The 20,889-nt window shown below is 45.9% G+C and overlaps 1 protein-coding gene across 1 annotated transcript in view; it reads right to left on the bottom strand.

Moving 5' to 3' along the window:
• Nucleotides 1–17,091: 17,091 nt before the first annotated feature.
• Nucleotides 17,092–20,889, bottom strand: part of Snx19 (sorting nexin 19) — a 40,574-nt gene continuing 36,776 nt past the window's right edge. Inside the window, exon 11 of the mRNA XM_042280603.2 lies at nucleotides 17,092–20,173. Within this exon, the coding sequence (XP_042136537.2) occupies nucleotides 20,041–20,173 (133 nt within the window). The 3' untranslated portion in view covers nucleotides 17,092–20,040. The remainder of the gene's footprint in view (nucleotides 20,174–20,889) is intronic.

The following is a 20,889-nucleotide window of genomic DNA, read 5'->3' as shown; positions in this document are numbered from 1 at the left end:
ACGTATACCCTCATACACACACACACATGCACACACACAGTCACCACATGTGCAAATTTAAAAAAAAAAATCAAAGCACATCTATACATTGCATTTTCAGAAGCATTTCCCCAGCTCTCCCCAACAACTGTGTAAACAGGTCAAAGAGAATTGGAAGCACCCAGAAGGGTAAAAATGCCAAATGATTTCAGATGTACACAGTAGCGCTGAGATTTGGTGTTGAGTCCTCTACCTGGAAACCACTGACCAGCGACCTACAGAGCACGCGGTTGCCTGTCTTCTCAGAGCTGATGCACATATTTTGTGGGAAAAGACAAAGAGGACAGTCTATTGATATCCTGCGAGTCTTCAAAAGCAGAGGTGGTGGGTGCTGTCATTATTGAGAGGCCTTCATGGCAGTATTCTACCCTGAGCAGAGTTGCTGCATAGTTAGTTGTGAACTCTCTGCTGGTGAGTATGCTGGGAAAATTGAGGATGTTTCCTCTCCAACAAGCGAAGTACCAAGTAGCTGTGGGCTCACCAGTGCTGCCAGTGGCACACCCCGCACAGCCCACAGTGGGCATAGCCTTTTCCAAGTCTCCCAGCATCCTCTTGTCTCCTCTTGACTCTCATGATTCCAAGTCCACAGTGTCCCTAAAAAAATTTCTATTTTCTGCAAAGAAGCTGCAGCTCTTATCTTTCTATGCCCATATATTATTTCTACTCAAGAAGATTAGGGGAGGGGACAAGAAGATACAAGTCCTGTGTCCTAGCATCTAACACCTGGGATCTGCCTCTTGTCATGTGCACATGTGGGACCTGGCCAGCTTGTTTCACATCTTGGAGCTTGTTGCTTTGTGGAGCAAAGGACCACAGCAATGGCTGCCATAAAAGGGTGCTGTGCAGTTCAGCTGGGGACATGGATGAGACTGAGGACATGCTCATCACCATCACTTGGGGACTTAAGCTGACAGGGGCAGACACTATCTCCAAGGTTTCCAGCTGGCTGAGCCAAAAGGAAAAGCGTTCTGAAGGGTGTCTCCTTAGCACCTTAGGTGGGTACCAAGGCCGCCTGTGCCCGAGTGGTGAGAACTAGTCTCGTGGTCCCATCCAACAGCTAAGGTCTGGACAGTACATTTCTCGTTGGTGCCAGGGAAGCAGAGGGCTTGGGATATTTGGAATTTTATCCAGTGTGCAAAGTACTTAGCACCATGGCTGGCAATGCTCTGTGCATTTGTTTCATGCTAGCTACACTTTGGTTCAGCTCTGTTATCCATAAAGCAGAATATAGGTATTATTTTAATATAGTTAGAAGTGTTGCCAGATAGGAACTTGATGTATTATGTGTTCTCTTTCAGAAGTACCTAACCCTAACTCTAACCTTCAACAGAAGATTCTTTACTATGTGATGTTAGAACTCAAGGAAGGCATTTTGTCCAGACGATGGAAAGACTGAGGGGGTTTCATGGAGAAGGAACCACCTGAAGTGGGTTGGAACACCCAAGCAGTTTGGCAAGAAGCAGCCAGGAAGTATTTTAACGTATAGCACAGTGTTGTTTAGAGTTCTTCAGCCTGTGGATGCTTTTAGTATTTGCCCATTTGTTTGATCATCTGTTGAACTACCTACTAGCTGTTTACTGAATGTCTATATGTGCTGGGCACTTGGGTATTATCACTGAAGCAGATGAAGATGTTGTTCTTGGTAGAGCTTGAGTCTTAGTAAGAGTAGAATAGTAGAAAGACTAGAGATGAGGTGTAGGCGATTTGGCTCTCATTCTGTTGTTGATTGGAGCTGGCAATATAGCAAAGTGTCTATGAGGATGGGCTGGAGAACTAGTTGACCTGGGTTTGAGTCCTTGCCTTGCCCCTTCCTTACTGAGCTGTGCAGATTCCTCTAGTTTGAAGCATCTCTGTCATCTACAAGTGTATAAATTTGGGTAGAAATTTGCAGTTCAAGCAGTCTTGGAGAGGACAGAGCTCTCTATGAAGAGCACTGAAGCCAGAGCCCGACACCTTGTGAACCCGTTTGGAGGTTAGCACTGCTGTCCGAGAGGGCTTCCGCTCTCTTGGATTCAGCACCGTTATCCATTGCTGGTGAGTCCTGAGGCTCTCAGGTGCCCAGACTCTCCTCCCTACAAGAGTTTTTGAGGAAATCCAGAGCAAGTGTACATGTGATCCTGTGGACTACCGGCATGGCAGTTGTCCCATGGTATTCTTCATGATCTGCCTCCAGCACAGCTTTCTGACTGGGTTTATCTTCTTCCCAGTGAAGGTTAACATGGCATCCTTTCTCTTTACTAGACTTCTTTTTGCCACACTGGTGGGTTTTGTTCTTTCCTGGAACTTCGTGCACCACTTCGACACACTCCACTGATTAAAAACATTCTCTCAATAAACTTCAATACACTGGCAAGGGATCTCTGCCACAGAAACTCCCAAGAATAAAATTACAGGCCTTTCTGTGTGGAAAGCAAGCAGCTGGGAAAAAAAGCCACTTTAACTAAGGCTGTACCGACTCACAGATGCTCCCAGATGTCTCTGCCTGCCACATTGTCATAGACGCCATCGTGCCCTAACAAGTGGTCTTGTAGAATATACCTTCCCATACGGTGGGCTGAAAGTCTGTGTCTTCCTCACATTCCTATGTTGACATTTAAGCCCCCGCAGAGTGATGGGACTAGTGGGTGGGGCCTTTGGGAGGTGATTAGATCATAAGGGTGGAACCCTCATGAGTGGGATTAGTGCCCTTGTAGAAGAGGCCAGAGTTTGTCCCTTCTGCCATGTGAGGCCATAGCAAGAAGGCAGTTGTATACACGGAAATGGGTCCTCACCAGATACTGAAGCCCCAGCACCTCGATCTTGACTTGTAGGTTCTGGAACTGTGATGGTGAACTTTGGTTATGCTGTCACGTTAGACCTGGTAGTACAGTGTCTGCCCTCATCAGACACTCTATCAGTGCAGCTTACTATTTGGTGCTCACACTGGCATGTCAGAGGGGCGTAGAAAAGAAAGTGACAACAGCTAGTGACTCTGTGGCAGCAGGTGGGTGTGGCCTCCTGTCTTTACACCTGTGGGTCACAGAATGTACTGATCACTAGTGATACTCGGCTTCCCTTCTCCCACAAGGTGATAAACTCCTGAGTGAGGTGGGGTGGGATACCTCATGTGTGGAGGATCAGCATGTAATGAGACAGTCTGGGTGAGAGCCATCGCAACGCTCGCCAGTATGAGGCATTCTAAACTCAGTAGATCTCAGTTCCTCCTCCAAAAATGGAAATTTAAGTTTTGATGAATAAATGATGACATGTGCCTTTATCTGACTTACTTATGGTGACTACTTATCTTAACGATAAGGGATGTGTATATTGATCTGACTTAGTCAACAGTGCTTTAATTCAAGATAAGAAATTGCTATCATATAATGCTCATGTATTTCTTGGTAGGGAAAGGGAGAGATGAGAGGGGGAGGGAAAGAGAGGAGAGGGGAGGGGAGGGGAGGGGAGGGGAGGGAAAGGGAAGGAAAGTGCGGAGAGTGCCTAGTGTTGACACCAAGTCAAGGTCAACCCTAGCTCAAGGTGGACACAGCCTCAGTGTCTTCTCCAGGTCTTCTATACTCCTGTGAGCTACTCATGTGTCTGCCCAAGAGCCTAAGGTTACATACTTGTAAAGGCATACACGTGCCAAGGACACTGTTGCTATTTGTAACTGTACAAAGCATGTTGAGGAGGAAGCCTATTGGGGGGTCTGCACACCACCTGCTGCCCTCACCCCTCTGGTCCTTGGCTCTGATCCAACTCCTTCCTTAGGGGCACTCCTTCACGTGAGAGCCCCACCCCCTCTGCTGCCCACTTCCTCATGCCCTCGTCTAAGGAGCCCTTCCCAAATCCTTCCCAAGGAAGCCCTTACTGTCTGACTCTGCCCTCTGAAACTCCCAAATGGGTGAGGTCTTTTGCCTGAGTGCCTGGGGGGTACCTGACGCTGTGACTTCTTATCCCCTAGCACCGTCACCATTGGACCCAGGATGAATTCACCAGAGCAGGAGCTTAGCCTTTTCCCCATCCTGAATCCCAGGACATCTGACACTATAGATCTATGTCGGATGCAGAGACGTGGAGGACGCTGTGTGGAGAAAGGGTAGAATGACTCCCAGTTTTAGCCTCCTTGCACAGCCAGGATATGAGCCCAAGAACTGGGGCTCCTCAGATGCACTTTGGATCGCTTCCTTTTCACACCCAGCATTTGGGGTTTGGTGTGCTTTCCCAGGATGGTTGGTGACATCAGTCTGGGACAGGTGCAGCATCTCCTGGCTCTCCCGCGGTTCTCTACACACAAAAGCTCTGCTCTCATTAGTTGTCACAGCTCCATGGCTGAAACAACAGCACCACCTCCTGGTCTCAGGGCCACCGCTTGCGTTCTGTCTTGGGTGATCTTGGGTACCCTCTTGTGGACTTTTGGAGGATGAGGCACAGAGTGACTTGGTGGCTGGAGAAACTCCCCTGTGATGTCTGATTTTGCGGGCTGGTAGAAAAGAAAGCATAGAAATTTAGGCTTTGCAACACCTTCAGTGCAGAGGGTCAGAGGAGTAGCTATAACGAGTTTCCAGGCACACGCCTCCAGGTGGCAAACAGCGGCGCAAATGGTGTTGATGGGGAGCAAAGAGCCGAGGAGCATGATGGGAGGAGCAGGGGATGAAAACAAGGTGGGAGGAAAGAGAAGGCGGTGTTGTTCTGTCCCATACTGGAGCCACTAACACGGGCGGCAAGGAGGAGCAGGCTGGAGCACTATGCCTTTCCCCACGAGGAGTTCATGCGTGTTTGGTTCCCCTGTCTGAACTGATGGGCCCTCGGTGATATTGGCAATAATTAGCTGTCCTTGGCTAGGGTTCAGCCTCGGCTCCCGTGTCAGCCATATAAGAACCTCAGCGTCTTGGGAACGTGAGCTAGGCTTGAAATATACTTCCCTGAAAGGCTTATTTTGTTTGGGGACATGTCTCATACCAATCTGTCCTGCCAAGAAGTGACTGCTGTTAAACTGTTGGTTTCACTGCTGTCAAACAGTCTTCCCAGGAAAGCAGCGAGCAGCTGCCCCTGAAGGCCTGCCGGAAGAGAAGGCTCTCGCCTCGGTAGGACTTCCCTAGCTCCCCGTGGGGAATGCAAAACAACAGAAACACTTGGGGATGGCTGTTGACAGTGCAGCTAAGACAGTCATGCTCAGGGGTTCCTGCTGCTACCTATAGTGTCCCCATCGGCATCTCTAGGTGCCCGGGGAGAGCAAATGGAGACCAGTGGTCATAAGTACCACTTAGTTTTGTTCATATGCTTGGCTTTCCCCTTTATTCCAAATGCACACAGTCCTCCAGGGTCCTGCCAAACAGGAGGTAAGGAAGAATAATGAACCAGGATCCTGGCAGTATTTTTCCACAGGATGCATAACTTTATGAGATCATCTACATAGCCTGGTGACCCCAGAAATAGAAGCATATTATATATTTGAAAATTACACAGATTATATATTTTAAGTGTTGTTATATATAAAATATATATTTTTATATATACCAAAATTTATCCAGTTCCCAATTCATACGCATATCATAATGTAATGCTTTATTACTCAAAACACTACTATTAATTTTCAATTCACAAATTTGCAAAATGTAACATGAACTTACTGTATGTCAATATAACATGCTCTCATTTAAATCAACTGTTGGTAAGTATTGTGAAGGATAATTAGGCAGGCCAGTATTACAGGCATAAAGGATGCTATCTTTTAGACAGAATGGTCAGGACGGTGGTCTTTGAGAAGGTGGCAGTGAGGCAGAAACCATAGAGTAGAGAATGAGCCATTGAACATCCAGGCAAGGCCATTCCTGGCAGAGGACTGATTCAGGGATGTGCTTAGTGTGCTTGACAAAGATAAGGAAACGGGAGAGCTGGGAAGTGAGGCTTTATCCAGGAGTCAGTCTCGGGCTTTGATTCTAAGAAGCAGTTAATGAGATGCAGAAACATTCCTGAATCAGCGTAGTGAGTAAGCTAAGCTAAGCTCTGGCCTACCCCATGTTCCTAGTCTGTACTGGAGGATGCTCTAAAGGACGTGCGCTAATTTATGCAAGAGGTGAAAATCGATGGTGATGGAAGGTGTAAACTAAGTATCAAATGTATATTTAGGGGCTGGGGACTCACAGCTCAGAGGCAGCACTTGTCTCGCACCTGTGAGATCCTTCCGGGAGCAGGAGAGTGTGGCACATGAAAGTACTAGTTCTGAAGGAGTTCTAGAGATGAGGAGGAGGCTGGGGTATTCAGGCAGGACTGGATATGCAGGGGCAGTTTAAACTGCATCTTGAGAAAAGAACCCATCTAGTTAAGGAAGGGTGGGCAGTTGGGGAAAAAAGGAAGAATGGGTAATGGCCTGGTTGATAAATGAGCCAAACTGTCTCCTAACAGAGTAATGGGACACAAAGCTGGGAGCAGACTAAGGAGGAAGGTCCCCTCTTTCCAAGGCTTGATAAGAAGGTTTGCCCCTTAATCCAAAGTCTTATCCAGGGTCAAATGACCAGGACTCTGATGTATTATTTGAAGGGAGGTTAATGGGTTCCCCAGAGGCTTCATCCTCTCCAAGTGCTGAAAGGGATGGTTACCTCATAGGCCAGTAGAACTACTTGCCCTTGAATAGAGCAATCCTGTTCCTGGGGCTCTCTGGGGAAGGATGGAGGCTTAACACTCTCTGAGTGCATGTCTACCACCACGTGAATGGCTGTCCAAGGCTTCAGGTGATTCAGGGTCTTACAACCAGGGATCACCTAACAACTGACGTGGGTACCAAAAATGGGTGTGCCCCGATCCTAGCCCGTGCCCTCCTGTCTTCTCTCCCAGGGATGATGATGGATAAAACCTCAGCTCATTAGAGCATGGACTGGGGTATGGGGAATCAGACTCTGTTCCCTGAGAATGTGGATATGGAAGGAGCCATGGTCGAGTGCTAGGCCATGCCTGCCAGCCGCACTCTGGTGTCTGCCTGCTGCCACCATCTATGAGATAATGTCTCTCTCTCTCCATTTTGGGATGGTGACATAGTTACATCAGATCTCAGTGGCCAGTGCTCACATTCCAGGCTTGAGACTAGTGTGACAGCAGAGAAACCTGAGCTGAGAAGGACATTCTCAGGCTCAAGAATCACAAACCCGACAAGGAAAGGGATGTAACCAGAAAACAGCATTTGGAGTATTTTAATGCCTGGATTTGAACTGTCCTTTCCTCGGAGCCCCTCTGCCACAGGGCTTTGGCACCAGGTGATGCTGGCAACTGACTTTCACTTGTTTTGAACTGGAGAACAAGGTAATGTTTGCTGGCCATTCACCATAAGGTGTAGAGACACTGTTGGGAGCCGAAGCCCTGGGTCTGGCCTGGTTTTCTGTGCTCAGTGTGCAGCTGACAATGGACATGGCCTATCCTCTGGGTTTTTGCAGCGGATGGCATGCTGTGATGCAGGAGAATGAACCCCTCCCTCATGTCTCGGTCCTGAAACCTCTCCCTGACGTTAGGCACTCGGGAATTGAGTGCATCTTGGCATGATCTTTGATCACTCTAGACTTACAACATAGAGAAAGGAACCTATTGTCTTCTTTGAGAGGTCTCTGCCAGCCCATCAGTCAACTTGCAAAGCAGGAAATACGCATGTGCCCACTATCCACTAAACATTTTGTCAGGTGCACTTCACATAGTCTATATTCCCAGGGAGAGCACACTTAAGGCCTGGAAACAAGAGACATACTCATGGAAACTACAAATCCTCAAAAATTCAAATTGTCTTCAGCTCTGGGTCACTGCAATGGAAACATGACCCGAGAAAGGGCCAGAGGACAAGGGGAAACAGTTAGCCCACACCTGTAGCAGTGAGTTACAAGACTAAGGGTAGAAGAGCCTTTCCCCAGAGAAGTGGGACAGTCTGTGTTCATCTGATAGTCTTATGGGAAGAGAGTGCCTAACCTGTCATCTACAAACCCGAAGGTTGGCACCTGTGCAGAGCCATGGGCTGTGATGTGACTTAATTGAATGGAGACCAGAGGCTTTGATACTGGACCTATGGAGAAGAATCCTATGGGCGGAGTTGCTCTTCCCTGGAAGGCAGAGGCTGAGATTGACATCTCCATGTTACAGAGAAAACTGGTGTAGGGCAGCAGGAACATCCATCATTGCACTGGAGGACAGAAGGATCAGGTTCCAGAGTTGGTCTTTGCCAATGATAATAATGGAGGCATACTACACACTGTGTGCCAGATGCTGTCCTTAAGTGCACTGACTTGCTGAGACCTCTTGCCTTTTGCCGGCTTATCTCGGTGAGAGAGCATCATGCTTGTTCCCATTTCACAGATAAGGAACCTAAGGCACAGAGTTTCTACACCATTGACCCATGGGTCCAGGGCTAGCCACTGGCAGAGCTGGAGTGCCCCATTGCTATATGTTGGCATAGCTCATTGAAGTCTGTAATCCAGTGGGAGAGCAAGCCTAGGCCAAAGATAAACCGCCTTTCAGGTTTTTCTTTGGTTAAGTGAGGACATGGATAACTTCAAATTACTCAAGATGTTGTTAAGAGCTAAGTTGGATAATGGATAGAAAACACTTCGTGAATCAGGAAAGCCTATACATATGTGAAGAATATTCCTCAGGAGAATGGTCAAAAGGTAAAATGAGCTGGGTATGTGTACAAAATAAAGGTGTGAGCCCCACTGGTCCATACCCCTATCCTCCTGAGAAAGGTTAATTGGAGATAAAGTTCTTCCATCCCATGAATATTTGAGGGTGTGGCTTCTTCAGAGCTCTGTGGCATTCTGAATCACCTGGACTGTGTCAGGTTCAAAGAGGCCAAATGCAGGAAAGAACCCTTCCTTTGTGGAGGCTAGAAGAACCAAGCTACACACGTTCCTCTTAAAGATGTCCTTTGTTGCCTTCATCTTTCATGATGCCTCTATCCTTCCTTCCCTAGGGTGAGACTCACATGAGCTTGAAGAAAACCTCCAACGAAAGGGCAAGCTGAACATAGTGACCACTCATTCATCCTACGACAGACCTTGGAGATCACCATCACACACTGGCCTGGATCTGACTCAAATGACATTGTCAGGAGGGACAAGAACTGTCTATGGTTCCACCCAACCTCTTTGTATGCAAGAAATCACAGACCAGGCTGGTGAGACGACTGGTCCAGAGTCCGAAGCACCTGTGACTAGAACTCAGCTGCTCCGATAACAGGAAACCATGTCTCTCCCCATTTCATTGCTTCCCTTTTAGGAGGGGGTGGGGTGAGTAGGAATTTATTAAGATCCATATTGTGCCCTATGTCAGTCATAGAGTATGACACGAGGTTTTGTTTTTCAGCTCGTTTCTCAAATGGTTCATCTTTTCCTTTGTGTCGCCTGGAGTTGAATATGGATGACCTACAGGAGTTTCAGGGGTACCGTTAATTGTCTGTCTTCCTGTGGCAAGGACATGCTTCCTTTTGGGTTTACAACCAGTACCTGCTTACTGTGGCGGGTGCTCCTGTGAACAGGATGAATCACTGGGAGCTGCTAAATGGCAACAAATACACCAGAAAACCTCATTTTGTGTGTATATATATATTCCTTTGATCAAGGGGCTTGTTTGGGGGTTTCGAGGTCAGTCTAGACTGGAAAAAAATCTGCACCTTCTCTGAGCTCATTCTATTCCCCATAGTATTGAGATCCTTTCACCCCAGCAACTGAGAGACTGCAGCTGGATATGTGATATGTGCATATGAGGTGATCAGAGTAAGAGCTGCCAACCTGGGGTCCGTTTCCATCTCAGATCAGACAGGCAGACTCAAAGGCATTGGAGATAGGTGCTGACTGGTTACTGGGGTAACAGCCCAGGAGCTCACAAAGTTTCAGATAGAAGCAACTGAAGCTTCGAAACTCACTTGAGACCCCTCCTTCTGAGAGAAAGGTGATGATGTGACCTCCCCTCCCCTCATATATTGTCACAGAAGAAGAGAGTTCTCGGGGGGGGGAGGGGCAAAGTCTGAGGCACCCCCTTTGCTCGCTCAGAACAGGGTGTTCCTGCTGTCTCTGGGTAGTTGAAGGGGCCAGGAGTATGTGTGCGTGCGTGTGTGTGTGTGTGTGTGTGTGTGTGTGTGTGTGTGTGTGTGTATGTGTGTGTTGCGGGGGGAGCTCTTATGCCTGTAGGAAGCTGGGAAAAAACTTCCAGATGGCAGTGAGACTTCTAAGTCCACTTGAAGGAAAGAAAAGTGTTGTTCATTGGGAGAGGGTGCTTGACAACTTCCTTTAGGCGTCAAGCCATGCTGCACAAAGTTTCTCACCACCATCACTAGCCTGAACAAGGGCAGAGGAATGAGTCTGGGCGCCTGAGGATTTGCTACGTGACAGAATATACGAGGAGCCAGGCACATTGTTCAGTGTTGGGGAGGCTGTAAATCAGCCTGGCTGTGTGGAGTTTACAGCCCAGAAGGGAAGACAGACGTGTAGACAGCCTGAAGGCTGACTCGAAAGGAACTCTGCCAGCTGGGTACCTCTCAGGAAGCAGCTGTGTGTGTTTCAAGCAGTTGACTGAGGAGAAACTCTCAAAGGGATCTCTATTCACATAGCCCATCAGCAGGTACACAGGAGGTACGCAGAGCAGCGGTCAGGTACAAGGAACAACAGCGGTTTTGCTTTTACATGTCACTTTGTCGTGTCCCCCCCCCCCCCCAAGCCCTAACTGCTTAGCTTCGTTCTCATATCTTTGAAAGGTTTCTCTAAGAGGTTGAACTTGTAGAAATAGCTGGGGTGGGGGACAGGGATGGAAAAGTCGGTGTTTTTAGAGGCTGTGGTGCCCAGCCCAGTATCAAAACAGTTCTTACAACAGAGACCCCAGCAAGTCATTAAAACCCTTTGGCTTTGGAATCAGAGGTTCAATCAAGGGAAGCTAAACTCTAGCCTTGTGAATAGTGTGTGCAAGATGGAGAAAGTTCATCAAAATGTTTACCCTTAAACTTGGCAGTGACTGATTTCACTGGGCCCACCTTCCCCAATAGACTATCAACTAGGGAAACGAGGGACATACCCTTAAGCGGATGCCCATGTTAACTATAAAAAAGACACTGGGGTGTCCAAATCAGCTATGAAGAGAAGATATGACAAAAATGCCATTTCAGCCTAACAGAAGGCAATTCTTCAACCAAAGTGAGTCTGTGACTGGCACAGGGATGGAGAACTGCTGTGGGCATTGTAAAGAAAAGGGGTGATGGTCCGTGAGGCCTGCCAGTGTGTAAAGTGTTCAAATAAAGGGCTGTTCCTACAGATAACAGGAAAAAAAAAAGAAGGCAATTCTTCCATTCCTCAAGGTACAGGATACGGAGTTGCTGAAACACAAGCCCTTGCCTCAGTCTCTCCAGAATGCTAAAAAGAAGGACATAATTCTGTTTCTGGCAAGCAGAAAGCTCACAGGCATTGCTGCTAGATTCACACACACATTGTCCCCCTCTGATCTGCCCTATAAATACATGTGCTCTCTACACGGATACATCTGTGCAAGCTACAAACTCCCCTTTCATATGTTAGAACAGCAAATTGTCTACCTCATCCAAACAGGCTGAGGGAATTTTATGGGTCCTCACCCATATGCAAGACATCCAGAGTGGGCTGGGGCAGGTCTGGTATTAATTATCCAGTGCTCTCCATTGGAATAAGTGGTTAATCCCAAGGAGGTTTACACTGGAGAATGACCAATCTGCCCCAGGGGTGGATACAGAATCAGCCTTGGCTCCATACTATTTTACATCATGTTTTGTGCAAATGTACCCTGGAACAAGGAAGAGGTCTTCTTCCACAGCAGATGCACGCTTTACACAGTGTATTCTAAACTAACATATAACCTAAGCACTGGACTGTCTAGATTCCTTTTTATGAAACCCAACATTGCCTTGACTTTCTGCCTGAACTCTCTTTTTCATGCCTCCACCTGCTCTTTTGTCTTTCCCACCATGGCCTGGAGGCTGCAGATCACCTGGTTCTGCAGACTTGGGAACAGGTGACCTTGTCCCTATAGCCCCTACACAGGTGGCCAGATAGCTTGGGTCTCTTAGTTTTCATTCTTATGACAGCTGTCTCGTTTGATCTGGGTTTGGATACATAGCTACAACAGCAAACACAGTATGGAAGATAGAGAACACCCACATGTGTAAGGAATTTGTGGTATCCTTCCTTTAAAAAATGACCTCAACTTTGAAGGGTTTCTTGTGAGGCATCATAGGCATTGCTTAGATACCATGTGAGGTGTGTGAGACAGGATTTTAACTGTGGCGCCAAAGGAACTCAAGGACAACCTTAACGAATTCAGGTAGTGAGTGGAAGCAGAAGTCTTGACTTTCTCTTCTTGGTAGCAACATTCCTCACGGAGAGTCTGGTGTGGGAAGGCGCTCACAGTGTTTTCTTTAGGTAGACATAGCTTTTTCTGATTTCGGTAAAGCAAAGTTAGTAGTTAGTACAATTGAGAGAGTCAGTGAGGATGATGGCTATTTTATGATTGGATGACTTTAAAAAGCATTTTTATGGCAGGACCCTTTCATTTGAAGAGCTTAGGCTTTTTTTTTCTTTTGTGGGGGTGAGGCAGAATGGTAGCATATGCATGTAATCCCAGCTCTGGGAGGCAGAGGCAGGAGGACTGCTAACTTTGAGGCCAGCCTGGACTATAGTTTTTGAACCTCATGTGACCTTACTTACACTGCACCCAGTAATCCTAAACTTGTATGGGTTCTTTCTTAGGAAATAGAAGAATATACTTCTGATATTTGCTATTTGCTGTGAATAAGGGCATAATACAGTCTTAACAATGAAAATTGGCCACCCACCTTTGTTTTTGTGTCTACCTCTGTTCTCTTGAAAATTACTTCTTTAGAATTATTCCCATATTTTATATCTTAGGGTTAATAAATATGATCTTTAAATAAGTAGTATTTATTTTGTACCAACTATGCCATATTTATTATATTATATAATTATTTTATATTAACTATGCCACATATATGCCATATATGTGACATAGTTGGTATATATATATATATATATACTATATATGTATATATGGTATAGTTGGTACAAATGTATATATAGACACACATATAGCCAGGCAGCCAGGCAGCCAGCCATAGGGATATGATGGGAACAAGAGAGATCCATGTGCTCAATGGCCTCAATAACTATGGAAGACATGTATATATAGCTTGATGGCAGGGACAATGTAAACCCAGAGTGGGAGGGCAGCTTTGGCTGCAAGATCACACAATGCTTATTGGAAGTGGAACTTGAATGGGTTCTGCTCGGTGGAGGGTGGGAAGGTACTCAGATAATCTCCCCAGTAGAAACCAAAGAAAGATCATGGGACAGAGGCTAGAAAGAATCAGATAAGAGCACGGTTGTTTGAGGCAGACTGCTAACCCCAAGATTTCTGTAAAGCTTTCTTTCCTAACCCCCTGCCTCAACCATCTCCATAATAGATTCTGTCCCTATTGCCAAGCAAGTCTGTGACTCTTCCAGTGACCCAGGAAGCCTTAATGAAAGATGCCTTCTCTCTACTGGAAAGAATTGTTTTCTTAGATAATAGAATGTAGAGTTACCACATGAAGATGAAGAGGAGCTAGCCTGCTCTCACATTGCTGCAATTGGACTTCATAGGAGTTGTCCTGGTACAGGATGTGAATTCTAGGAAGAGATTTCCCTCCCTGAGCAAGGTCTATTTCTCCTGGTGGTAAGATATGGAACACAGGCACTTAATGCAAAGCCTCAAGGCTAATCTTTCTAATAGCTGTGAGGACAGGATGGCGCTACAGCAAGGCAGTCAGTGGACTATTATGGGTCTCCAAACTCATGTTCACTTATATAGGTAGGTCATAGCTTCTGTTGGCAAGTCTCTCTCTCTAACATTTTATTTTTAATTATGTATATGTATGTCTGTGGGGGGGGGAATGTGCGTGTGAGTGTAGTCATCTCAGAGTCCAGAGGAGGTCTTCAGATCCCCTATAGTTACCATCTATAGTTACCAGTGCTTGTAAGCTGCACAACTAGAGCACTGGGAATTGAACATGGTCCTCCCCAAGAGTCACAAGCATTCTTAACCCAAGCCATTGCTCCAGGTCGTTAATCCCTTTATTCGTTCTCAGAGACTTCTGTGATTGGTTTTCAGCCTCATGAAGTAAGGTTTCTGGGGTAGTCATATTCAATTCTCCCTTGCATGTAACAACCAAGTGCAGCGGTGACATGGAATAAGAGAAGGCAAAAGCCCGGGTGTGGGTTATCCACACACAGACTTCTTGTCTACCACTGCAACACTTTAATACTACAGTCAGCCTGTATTTCCTAAACAAACATAGACTGGTGACCATGGAGTCTGCTTTGGGTGAAGTAGATAACGTTACTTTAGGAAATGTTTTTTGGCTGGGCATGGTACTTATAATCACAACACTTTGAAGATACAGGAGGAAGGGTCACAAGTTCAAGACTAGCCTGGGCTACATACAGATATTGTCTCAAGAAGCAAGCCATGTTTTCTACATTCGGATTTGGATCCAGTTCTTCTTTTTCCTTTCTTTCTTTCCTCCCATCCCCCAACCATCCACACTTCAGAACCTGTAACACTTACTTCTACAGTCATGCCTACAGGTAATGGCAAACTGGAGGAGGTATTTGGAGAAACACAATGTTACATTGGCAAGGAGACATCAAAAGTCACTCCTTCCTCATGCTGCATGCTTGCTCTGTTTCCAAAGAAGCAGAGTTGACATAGGCCTTTGAACTAGGTAGAGGTGAGAGGTGATGGGGAGGCAGCAGGAAGCCACAGTTGCTGTGAGGGCAGCTCTGTGTATCTGCCAGGTGACTTGGCATCCATGGTTTCTCTGCCACCTCTGAGCAGAATCTGCCCATTCATTGACGCCACCTCACCACAGGAACAGGTTCTAATGAGTTTCACTTGTTTCTTTCATGGTGCTTGAACTTCCTTTTTGGTCTAGATTTTTCTATTATGTGTATACGTGGGTATCTGTGTGGGAGAATGTACATGTGTGAGTACAGGTGCCAGCAGAGTCTAAAAGACACTGTTGAATCTCCTGGAGCTAGAGTTACAGGCAGTTTGTGAGCCGCCTGATACGGATGCTGGAAACTGATCTCTCTGGAAGAACAGTACTCACTTAATTGCTGAGACATTTCTCCATTGCCCTGGACTTATTTAAAAGGACAGTCAGTGTTGTCTCTGCAATGGGAACCTTCAGGTAAGGCTCAGGATGTGGAATGATGCCGGGGACAATGCCTCCCTTGTGTGCTCTCCAGAGAAATCCATTTTTCCTGTAGCAGTGTCTCACCTCAAAGTAGTGATACAGGCTTGAACTTCACCCTTCAATGGTTTCATTCTCTTTTCCACAAAGGCAGTGAGAATGACTGTCCTGTGATTTCTGGCATTTTCAGTGGAAAGGAAACAGAGGAGGCCAAGTTATGGCACAGCTTGTCCAGCTTGGCCTTCAACTACAAAAGCATCATAGTTCCTCTCCTTGCCAATGACCAGCTCTTCCCTGGTGCCCATCCCTTTCCTATCCAGGACAAGCTAGCCTTCAGCCAGGGAAAGTCATACTGCTATGGTAGAAAGGACATATGACAGGTGCTGGTGGAGTCCCTTTCATCTGTCTCCTCAGTAAAGGGATGGGAAGTATCAACATCTCATAGCATGGCATTTATATTTTTACTGGGTCTCATCCCAGACTACCAAGTCAAATATTGCATTTCTTATAAGATTGCAGGTAAATTGTAGGCCCAACAGTTTGAGTGGCACTCTTGTAACTCACTGGATGGGGTCTGAAAACTACCACTCAAGGATCAAATCTGGCCAGCTGCCTGTGATTTTAACTCACATTGTATTGGAACACGGTTTCACTTATTTACGAATTGTTGGTGCCTGTTTTCTTGCTACCATGGAAGAATTGAGCGGTTACAGCTGAGGATGTAGTCACAATGCTGGAAAAATTTGCTTTCTGATCCTTCACAGAAGCTTTCTGGCTACTGTGTTAGGCTAGAGACGTCTCAAAAACTGAGAACCTGGTCAGATTTTGCTTTGTAAGACAAAAAGGCAACTGAGCACAGTGGTTCTGTAGGTGTGCTTCGAGAGAGACTGATGAGATTTTGATCTAGGCTCTGTCACTTCCTCGCAAGCAACTGATGTGTCATGTGTCAACTTATGTGTCGTGCTCCACATCTATAAAATAGGAACACGGCAGAACTTACCTCATGGTGTTGACTCCTGGGTTAAATGATAATATATGCCAAGTGCTTCAAGCAATGACCTCAACACATGGTAGCTCTTGGACTTCCATGGAAGATTTATGGGCAGAATGAATCCCTAGGGAGACAATGTCTATCAATGCACACTCACTGTTTCTTCCTTGATAAACTAGTCTTTTATCTGTCTGACCTTCATTTAGTACTTGCTGTATCCTTGGGAGTAAGTACTACTGCAAGCCAACCATTTTTAATGTGTATGGACTGGCATTGGGGGTGAGAGCAACGAGTAAGGAGATTCCTGCAGGCTTCCTGATGGATCCCTCATTCTTTGAAAGAGATGTCCTTCCTTCCAGACAGTAGGTCTGGATGAGGTGTCAGGAAGCACAGTAAGCATGGAGCAGGGAGTCTCAGGACAGAGCTAAAATGTTTAGGATGGAAGAGCAAACAGACAATAACAAAAGCAGTTCTTGTGAGGTCCCCAAGTTGTTGAATCAATGAACTCCTGAGACTCAATTTACTTACACACTGGCTTTATGGAAGAAAATACAATGTTCCTGGCAACTTAATTCCTGTCCAGAACAATCCTAACTCATATAGCCAGAACTATGTTTATACACTGTCACCCCATCTAGGACCCAAGAACTGTTAGGTGCTGAGAGCAAAGGAAGAAATGAATGGGCTGAGTAAGGCGAAGCAGGAATCAAGAAGGTTGGGGTGATACAAATCAAAATCATAGCTAAGCAGCATCCCACATGTGTGAGGGAGGCATTATTAAATGTGTGAGTGCAAGCACATCAAAAATTGGAACCTCTAGGCACTGTTGGTAGAAATGTAGCTGTTACACAGAATAGTAATTTTAATAAAAAAATTAAAATACAACGATTATATAATCTAGGAATCTTACTTTTGGGTACTTATATCTAAAAGTATTGAATGCAGGTTCCACAGAAATACTTATACTGTCATTTTCCATTGCAATCACAATAACCAAGAAATGAAAGCAGCCTAAATGTCCATCACTGGATGAACAGATGAAGAAAATGTGATATATCCAAAAAACAGAACTTTTTCACATGCTGCAACATAGATGAAGCAGAAGATATAATGCTAAGTGAAATAAACCATAGGGCACACACTGCACAACTCCACTCACGCATAGTGTGATTCACATGTACAGAAAGTGGAATGGTGACCATCCAAACCACCACCATGACCCTGCAGGGGACAGGACAGATTGCTTTTTACTGAGTATAAAATTATAGTTATGCATGATGGAAATCTTTTAGAGATGTGGTGTACAACAGTGTTTATAGGCAGAACTCCATGGCACCCTTATAACAAAAAAATCATGTTGTATGTTGGAAACTTCAAAATGGAAGTCAGGGTAACTTCTGTTAATATTAAATTTGACCATGTTCCTATGCTCAGATCTAGGAGTGTGTTTTCCTTTTAGGTTCTATGAAACTTAATCCAGAATCTTGAAAACAAAAACTGTGGGCTATTATAGCTGATATAATATTATACAATTAAATACAGCTTTCTTGAACTTCAATAAATAATGGCAAGGATCACATTTCGAGTATGATTACACATCTTTTTACAAAATGTGTAATCAAGACAGAAAGGGTGCTGGTTTTATTTCAGATATTAATATTTTGAATTAAATGAGTAAACTTAATCATAAAAATATCCAGAGCAAACAAACAAAAAGGAAAGAGAAGCCATGAGCCAGTGGTAAGTTCTCCCCCGCTTTTCATCCTCCCGACTTGGAGCATCATCCTGACACTTGGGCTCTCCTATATGCTGGTGATCAGGTGGTCTGAACATGCCACTCAAACTTGGCAGGTCTTTTTCAAAGCCAGATGATTTCCCTGATTATCTTTATCATTTTCCTCTTGAGGAGAGCTTATCTTTTGGGGCAGGTGGAGTATAAGTGGGGTCCTCTTATATAAAATGAAATGTAAGGACGTTCTCTGGGTGAAAGCATGACAAGACCCCTTAGACCTCACTGCCATGGGGAACTCATGGCGCACTGGGTTACCAACAGGTTTATGCACATGTGTACCAGGACTGGTGGTAGATTCAAAGTGACATAGGTGGCTATGGACATGAGGAGGGGTGGATGTAGGGAGAGAAGAGTTCCAGAAATCAGGACTTCTTACTCCACCCAAACAGAATGAAGTGGTCCTTACTGCAGGAGCAGATCCCAGGTGTCCCCTGGAGCCATGCCCTGGGAGGCACTCAGAGGACAGCGTGTTGAGTTACCTCTGCCTCTGGAGGGTCAAGGGAAGGGAGACTTCAAGAACTTTGGAACCACCAAGTCATGCTTCAAGGCCAGAAGAGGCTATAAAACTTTATCTCATTCACCTCTTGCCTTTTGGCAAGAGCAGCATCTCAAGCCTCCCAGTTACACCAGAGAGTGATGTACATTATGAGCCTCTTGGGGTAGGAGAGCAGTGATTTCACAATGTTTTTCTGTGAACAACTTTAATTGTGTGCTCATCACATACTTCAGAGTCTGGAAATTCTTGATGCTGGCTCTTGATGCCTCACCCCATTCTCCCCAGGCTTCCTTCAAGATCCCATCCACATGGATCCTGTAGTTCGGGAAAGTGGGGCTAGAGCTACACAGATGCTCATGAGCTGGGGTGGCTACGGTCTCGCACTGGTCCTGTGTGAACACTGGCTACCCATATGCATTTACTGGGGGCAGCCTTTCCCTTGTGACTGTCCCTCTAACCCCCTTTTCTTCTCACAGTTCCTCTGAGTCGTTCCATCTCTCCAATGGACACAGAGCACTTCGGCTTTCACTGCTGGCCCAAGGACTAATTCAATCTTTAAGGAACAGGCAGTGAAGCGCATATCCTCCAAGTTTTCTGTATTATGTGTTCAGAGTAAATCATTCTTGCCAACGTCTTGTGGAGGGATTCCCACTTACCAGACTTCTATTCTTTGTACACCCTCAGCTATGGAACAGTACTTTCCCTTCTCTTTGGAAACACTGAGGCCAATATGTAACTTGTCATGCAATTCTGTTGAGATAGAGGGAAACTTATAAATCAAAACTCATTTGCTCTTGGGCAGGAGCTGAGAGGAGAGTTAAGAAAATCTGTGGTGTAATCTCTTGCAGGAAAGGGTGTGAAGGGTGGGGTGGATTTACCAGAAGTTTGACAGTGTGCTTTGAAGCCTTCTGGATAGGAAAAGTATAGTGCCCCCCCCCCCCAAGGAAGTAGCATTCCTGACATCCCCTAGAAGGTCGCTGTGTGACAAAATAGCCAAAGAGCAAGAGGTCCTTTGAGACATACTTTCCTTCCCTCTTCTGGAACTGCTGCCGAACTAGTCAGGGCGAGGGAGTGATCCTGAACGAACGTTTGGTTTCCAGGTGGGAAAAGAGAACTCAGGAGATGGTTTATCCTCCCAGATTTGGCTATAGTATTACCCAGTGCTTATGCATTTGTGCATTATGCATGCACAGGACCATGCTGTTGGATAACCATGATGGTGAGAAGGCGGCAAAAGAGAAGCCCCCGCTTCATAGCTTCCTTTTCCAAAGAAACAAGACCTCCTCACCAGCAGCAATCCACATGCCATAAGACAATGGAAACAGATATGCATGCAATTGGGCGATATATCCCTGTCACCTGTTACTAAGGGAGACCTGGCAGGAGAATTGAGCCACTGAGATGGAGGCCAGCTAAGGTAGCCTAGTTCCAGAGGGCACAGGCATCTTAATCGGTCTCTGGGTGGTTGAAAAGCTTTCTTTGAAGACTGTGTGAATAACTCCTAGCTAGGTGGAGACAGCCATCCTCTTGAGGCTGCCCGGGGAATCTGAGGCAGAGGTGGTTGGGGCAGGCTCCTCAACAGAGGCACCGAGGTCCAAGAACTCTAGGATGATGTCTCCAAGGCAGTAAATCAAATGTCTGAAACAAATGGAGAGAAGAACCAGTTGAGAAGGGGGTCTGCCTCACACAGCTCTCTTCTTAGAGAGAACTAGAAGACGCCTCAACTGTTAGCAGAAGCTGCAGTCGGTAGTGCAGCTGCCATGGGATCGATGTCTACTGCACCACTAAAGCTACAGCTCAACATGGACAAGATCATACTGGAGACCGGACCGCACAAATGACATGCTCTGCAGTTATGTCAGCACACCAGCACTGCTCTGTAGAACCTGGGGGGAACTGCTGTGATGTCACTACAGCTGACTGTTGTTTCTGATGATGGGTCACTGTGAACTTACTCTCCATCACTGAGTCCTTGAGGACCGAGAGTTGGGAGACTAGACACTGGTGTAGGCTTGAGAAGGTAGGTGCAAGGGTACTTGATACTTTCCCAAAGCCTTCCAGCCTAGAGATGGGATCTATCTCCTGAAATTTCTAGGTTCCAGTCCCTTTATATGATGCAGCCCTTACTATCTTGTCTATATCCTGCTAAACAATGACAACTTCTGATCTCACTATTAATCACAGTTTTGCCACGAGGCTGGGAACTTGTGGTGAAAGATACCACATAGCTTGCACTACACAGGCCAGGGCATGTTCCTGACATAAGAACTGACAAATATTGAGAAAAACCATTGAGCATACTTCTTCAGTATCATGCTGATGTGCTAATGTAATGCTGTAAAAAGTGTGGCATT

This window comes from Peromyscus maniculatus, chromosome 7 (genome assembly GCF_049852395.1).
Source record: "Peromyscus maniculatus bairdii isolate BWxNUB_F1_BW_parent chromosome 7, HU_Pman_BW_mat_3.1, whole genome shotgun sequence".
Taxonomy (NCBI): domain Eukaryota; kingdom Metazoa; phylum Chordata; class Mammalia; order Rodentia; family Cricetidae; genus Peromyscus; species Peromyscus maniculatus.
The sequence above is the reverse complement of the archived record's forward strand: the minus strand, read 5'-3'. Positions and strand labels throughout refer to the sequence as shown.